This window comes from Durio zibethinus, chromosome 19 (assembly GCF_047325235.1).
Source record: "Durio zibethinus cultivar Kanyao isolate XHJ-2024 chromosome 19, ASM4732523v1, whole genome shotgun sequence".
NCBI classification, from domain to species: Eukaryota; Viridiplantae; Streptophyta; class Magnoliopsida; order Malvales; family Malvaceae; genus Durio; species Durio zibethinus.
Window position 1 is genome coordinate 2,849,845 of NC_143180.1, and position 6,568 is coordinate 2,856,412.

The 6,568-nt window shown below is 29.6% G+C and overlaps 1 protein-coding gene across 2 annotated transcripts; it reads right to left on the bottom strand.

The window, feature by feature from the left end:
• Positions 1-3,208: 3,208 nt before the first annotated feature.
• LOC111309803 (uncharacterized) lies at positions 3,209-6,401 on the bottom strand. 2 transcript variants are annotated; one of them, XM_022908806.2, is made up of 10 exons: positions 6,178-6,401; positions 5,729-5,880; positions 5,544-5,601; positions 4,916-5,031; positions 4,503-4,591; positions 4,221-4,403; positions 4,037-4,117; positions 3,776-3,841; positions 3,601-3,657; positions 3,209-3,474 (listed from the first exon to the last, which is right to left on the bottom strand). In XM_022908806.2, exons 2-10 carry the CDS (start codon positions 5,775-5,777, stop codon positions 3,334-3,336), a joined length of 840 nt encoding a protein of 279 aa, XP_022764541.2. In that variant the 5' UTR covers positions 5,778-5,880; positions 6,178-6,401; the 3' UTR covers positions 3,209-3,333. The 2 variants fall into 2 exon arrangements, with proteins under 2 accessions (XP_022764541.2, XP_089604460.1); XM_089748334.1 differs by having other exon boundaries at positions 4,916-5,034.
• Between the last annotated feature and the right edge of the window lie 167 nt (positions 6,402-6,568).

Consider the following 6,568-nt stretch of genomic DNA (forward strand, 5'->3'; position numbering starts at 1 on the left):
AAATTTTTCTTTTTGTTAACATTAAATGAAATTAACTAATTTTTTAAAAATAATAGTAATAAAAATAAGGAAAAAAAATTTTACCCAATGATAGGATTCTAAAAGTATTCCTAGTAGAGATGCTCTTAGAATCCATATGTGAGAAGATTTTTTTAAAAATATTACCAGTATATTGAAATATTTATGAAAAATCTTCAATATAATAAAAATTCTTTTGTTTTCAAAGTTTAAATTAAAAATAAATATTAAATAAAACAGTTAATAAAAATTTCTAAAAAAAGAATAAAATGTGTGCATCAACGTGATAACATTTTACATTGCATGCATGACATAGTTTTTTATGAAAAATAAATTTGAGTCTACGAATATGAGATTCTAAGGTATTCTAAGAAGAGACACCTAAGAAATCTTTAGGTGAGAGATAGTTCTTTTAATGTTACCAACATATTGTAACATTTTAAGAGTTATTTCAATAAAAATGTTTTAATTTATTTTTCTCGAATAAAAATAAATAATAACTAATAAAATTTTAATAAAAAAATCAAAAAAATTATTTTTCAAACACAAAAAAATGAGACTATTTTGTTATTAAAATCAAAGGATAACACGTAGTTAATTGATATCGTTTTTAAATGGGCGTTGTGGGGGTGCTAATCATTTCCCACACATAACCGACTCCCGAATCCAGACTGTTGCGCAGACCTTAAAATTATTTTTTTTAATAAATTTTAATTAATTTTAAGATTTCATTAAAATGATATGCTTTAATAGGTGACCAATCGCACCTAGCTAAAAAAGATTAATGGCGATTCTGTTATTTTTTATTTTATTTTCAAATTCGTCTGGTGGACACAAAATCGTTATGACAACTGATAGTATTTAAAAAAATCTTCTCACCTCAAGATTTCGTAAATATCACTACTTTAAAGTACTTTTAAATCTCATCGTCGGATAAAAATTTTTTTTCTTACATTTTTATTAGTTTATAAGGTTTATTGTAAAATTAACTAAATTATCAAAAATTTTTATTATATATTTCATCATTTACTTCTTTTAATTGTTATTATAAAACAACAAAAATTTATTTTGGTAAATTTAAACATTTTTACATGCATAAATATTAATAATAAAATTTTAAATTACAAAAATAATATTTAAAAAAATAAAAAAATTTAAAAAATAATTTTTTACCTGAACCGAACCAGTCAACGATTCAGTCAACCTACGGTCTGATCCAACAGTTCGGTCTGGTTAGGTCAGTTCGACATCAGCGGTTTGGGGATGGTTCGGTTTGGGTTGGTTTGATGGATCGATTAGAAGCTGAAGGAGAAGTGGGTCATCGGGTTAGGTATGTGGACCCCGGGTCAGGTCACGGGTTGACACAAAAATCCTTGAGGGTTAAAACGACATTGTTTTAGTCTTTATTGAAATGACGTTGTTTTAGCTCTTGTAATTTCTATAAAAGGCCAATTTTTTTTTAACTCATTTCTCTTTTTCTTCACCCAAAAATAAAACCAAAATTCTCTAAAAAAAAAAAAAAAACTTTAGGCTGGTCAATTCCAAGAATCGACGGCTACTCCGTCGATCGATTGCCGTGCCACAAGTCATCGAACGCTATCGTCGGTGATCAAAAAATCTAAAAAAAAACTTAAATGTTCCTCTCAATCTTCAAAGTCCAGATCTGAGTCTAGTTTTATGAAAATAGGCTTCAAACGACGTAGATTTGGCTTGAAAGGTTTGGCCAAAATTTTTTTTTGTGTTTGTGTTTTTTTTTTTTTTTTTGTACTGGTGCTAGGTTCCCTATGTTGGGGACTATGGTTTTTGGTTTTTTTTTTTGACAGAAAGCTTTTTTTTATTCTAAAAACTTTTTGGCAGTTTTTTTGCTTTTGCAAAACTTCTGGTTTTTTTTTTCAATCGATCGTTCCCCTCTTTTATGCAGGCAATAAGCTCTATTTATAAAACTTTATGGGATTCAAATCCTAAATTTTTAAGTCAAAATTTACGCTATCAAGTTAGGCAAAGTGTCAAGCGACTGCCGATGGCTAGGATTTTGGACTTTCGGGGGAGTGCATTTAATGCACTTATATTTTTGTCAAACTAAAAGAGATAAGGAAAGAAGAAGAAGGTAAAAGAAAGAAAGAAAAAAAAAATACAAATGATGTTTACAAATACATTGTTAAATTAATCCACAAATTTTAAAAGATTTGGATGAAGCATCATTTTTAGGTTAAGTTCAATAAAAAGAACCAGCAGAAATGAAATTATTTGTTTAAAATTTGACACTTAATTATTATATATTTACTTTTTAATTATCTTCTATTTGTTTTTGTTGATTGTAATTATAAAATCAATTAATTAATTATAAAATTATAATAAAAAATAGTAGGTGAATTGTTTTCTGTTAATGTTATATCTAACACCTTTGACCATGTTTTCTCTTATCTTGCCTTATGTTTGTTTGTTTTTTTTTCTTTTTTTTTGGTACTTTTCAAAATTAAAAAACGAAAGCAACAGTCTTCAATCACATTTTCACTTATCTTGCCTTATGTTTGTTTGTTTTTTTTTTTTTTTTTGGTACTTTTCAAAATTAAAAAAAGAAAGTAACAGTCTTCAATCACATTTTTACTAATCTTCCCTTTCTTCTTCTAAACTCGTAGGTAGATTTGTTTGGTATTATATAAAATATTAATAATTTATATATTTTTATTGTGTTTTATATAAAAATTATATATTTTAATTCGTATTATACAAAAATATAATTTTTTTATTTTTTAAAATTTTTTTATTTTTTAAAATTTTTTTATAATTTTTATTAAAATTTTAAATCATATCATTTTTTAATTTTTATTCGTATTATATTATATAATCATATTTTAATTTATCAAATCTAGTCGAAGTAACACGTTTCAATCATCAAGAACTCAAGGAATCAAACTAAAATGATAATAAACAGGTTCCATTACAGCGTAGAATTTCGAATGCTGAAAAAATTAGTAACAGAGAGCGAGAACGAGAGGGAACCGTTTGGCAAGATAGAAAGTGAGAAGGAAAAGGAAAGAAATTTCCCACTCAAATATTGGGTAAAGCTTGGCTTTGGGTGCACTTTGGCTCTCCCTCTGTAACAAAACTTTCCCTTTTTTCTTTTTTTCACTCCATCTGAGTCAGAAGTGGTCTATGCTTTGTTTAGTAAATCATTAAGAAGAAAATGGACCCAATCCCCAATATGATTACTAAATACTGCTCCCATATTGTAACTAGAAAAAAAACCAAATGTTTCTTTTCTTTTACTACAAATTTAACTGTTAAAATTGGATAAACAACATGATATTGCTATTAAAAATTTCTAGGGATGATGGTTTTTCTTGATATATAATTAGTATCAATCTTGTCTTCTTTTGTCACTTGTTGGGTAAATGAAATGGGAACCAAGCAAAGCCCTCCGCTTCTTAAATCCTGTTGCTTCTTTCCAATTTCCTGTTGATATGCAATTTTATAAAATAAGAATTTAATTAAAAAAAAACCTCAATGGCTATATCGTACAAAGGAGGTTGTAGCTCTGACTTCATCTAAGATGTTTTTTGATACAATGTTATTATTTACCTGTCGATGAATTGCTCTTAGACTGGTATATGAGCTGCTCAGCATCTGAAACAAATTCTGTGGTGAAAGTAGAAAATTTTAAATGAGAAATTAATCCAAAAAAAAAAAAAGTAAGAAAGAAGCCTTAATTTGGATTTTGAGCCATGAATAGGTAAGGAGTTTAAAATTAATATACCTGAATTTGTTCTTGCAGAAGTTTGATGTAAAGAGCAGCCTCTTGGAGGACTGAAGCAGTATCAGTCTGCAATAAATTCAATCAAACCAGACCATTTATTCTTTTTATTTGCCAAAAGACAAAAGATAATAAATTTTAATGTGGAAATGGACATTGGACCGAACAAAATTATCAGATTAAACTAATAAAGATGTTTCTTTTTTTTTTTTTTTAATTTAATGTTGGATTTATTTATCATCTTAAAGTACAATTAAAACTGACCTTTCCATATGGGGAAACCAACTTTTGAAGAGCTGTAATCTTGTCACTTAGCCTTTGGCTTCTTCTCACTGGCATATGCAACTGTAAACAAAAAAAGAGGAAAAACTTGAAACTTGATTTTTGTTTCCTTTGTAACTACATTACAAAATTCAATAATTTTCATTAGATACTGCAAATTCCATACCCTGCAATCTTTGATATCTGTTAATGATTCAGTGATTTGATGAGGTTGTTGTTGTTCAAAAGATGACAATTTCTTTCTCTTGTTATTCTTCCACTCATTCAAAGAATCAGTCCCATTTAATGGCATTTGGTCATTGTTAACCTCAATCCCACGTTTCCTTCCATTTTGTAAGTTCTGAATGTCCTAAGAAAAATGAAACCAACAATTTTTGAAGATCGAAAACATGACTTTCCCCTTATTCCTATAGTCTGAAACAAAGGGCATGATCAGAGTTTATCGTACCGGTTCAAAGAGGGGAATTGCTAGCTTGTTGCTAAGTGACATGGACTGCTGAAAATTGTTGTCACAGTTGGAGCTACCACACTGATAATCTAACACCAAACAAAGGGTATTTTTACCTTTGTTTTTTTTTTTTTTCACTACTCTCGCATGTAAAATTTCATATATGAACCAAATAGAAAATGTGTCACAGAGAAAAAAGGAAATGTTAGGCTGAGACTGAACGGAGCTTAGCTCAATTGCTTCGTGCTGTCACTTTTAAGAAATGATATTGAGCAGGTATGAAATTCGAATCCCAACACTTGCCAACCCTACCCCTAGGTTACCGTCTATTTTTGTGCTAAAAAAATGGTAGGCTGAGATTCGGAAAAGTCAGAAATTCCTGCAAAAAGTTGTGATAGAGATATTAAACAAACCTTGTAAATGAGAGTTAATATGGGATTGGTAAGGAATAACGAAGGCCCCATCTCTGAGCTGGTTGTCATTGTTGTATATTTTTGATTCCAGAGAAAAGGTATCCCCATGGGCATCTCTGCTAAAAATGTATACAAAAGGAACAGGTTATAAAAATAGTCAGACATTTAATTTGGATTTTTTCAATAAATAAGTTCTTCAACTGCAAGAAAAAATATTCCCCTTACAACTAAAGATAGCCATTCATGAATGAAGTGGTATCCCACCAGCACTTCCTCAGTCTTGACATTGAATTCAGGACAAATGGAATAAAGTTTGACAACCATGATGTAAATAATTTATGCTGCCATGATGAAATTACTTGATCCTAAGAACTTATCGATGTCCGGCTGTAATTAAGGGATATTTTGATCTGATCATTTGAAGAAAAACATGGTTGCATAAAAGTTTTGTATTCAATTTTACAGATGGAAGATGAAATTAAATTTTCATAGTTAATTGTTCCAAGTGTAATGAGTTCTTATATATCTTCTTCTGTTTCTCCCGTCAATGGAAACTGATAAGCTTAGCTGATGCAAATGATTCCCTTTTATTGCACAAACTAAATTTTGGTTAAGACAGAACATATACCCTTTGTTTTCCATCTGCGTAAGGACATCCAAACATGGCGTCTGAACTTCATTGTTTCCTAAAAAAAATAATAATAAATAAATGAAATTGAGAGCAAAAATAAATATAAAACTAGAAATTAAGGATTACCATAGCATATAAGTCCCTGGGGATTAATCTTATAGGGTTTAGAATGATCATTATACCAATGTTGTAGAACTGTGAGGACACCGGCGAAAGAAGAGCATTCCTCATCTTCAACAATTGATCAGATTTTCCTTCAAAGAAATTAATCCCTCAAAATTTTCAATGCTCAAAGATCAGAAGCTGGATTCCCCCTAGCTTTGAGTCCAAAAGCCTATACATAATATATAGCGAAGTTCAAAACAATCAGACAACTTAGGAAAGAAAGATTGTTGGAACTGTCATGTCTCAAACCTGAGAATTCAGGATATAACAATGCCGTATACTCATAACACAAAGCATACTAAACTGATATTATACTAAACCGAAAATCAAAAACATCATAGCAAAATGAAAGCAAGGCCAAAAAAAAAAAGGGTTTCCTTCCCTATCATGCTAAAAAAACTACTCATGATAACATGCTGATAAAAATTCTTATCTTTGCATAACAGCAAAGGTATTAGTCTCTCACCTCTGATCTGAGCCGATGACGAAGACCGAATGAAAAAGAGTTAAACTCTTTGGTTTGTAGCAAATGAAGAGGGAGATTAAATCCAAGCTATATGGTAAGATTTTAAAAGGGTTTTCTTTTGAGTGCAGGAACAGTTCATTTCCTTTCACAGAGACACTTTGAGGTCACAGCTTATATATTGCATGAAAATTATATGAAACGTCTAAGGTGACTCATCAGAGGATGGAAAAAAAAAAAAAAACCTTTATATATATAAGTAGGAGGGGCGGCTCTTCTTTGCTGGCAAAGTTATTATCAGTTTAATTTCGCTTTCAAGTTAACTTTTGACTTGATTTGATTAATGGGAAGTGGTTAATTATTATAATCATGATTAAATTATTGAAAAAAATGT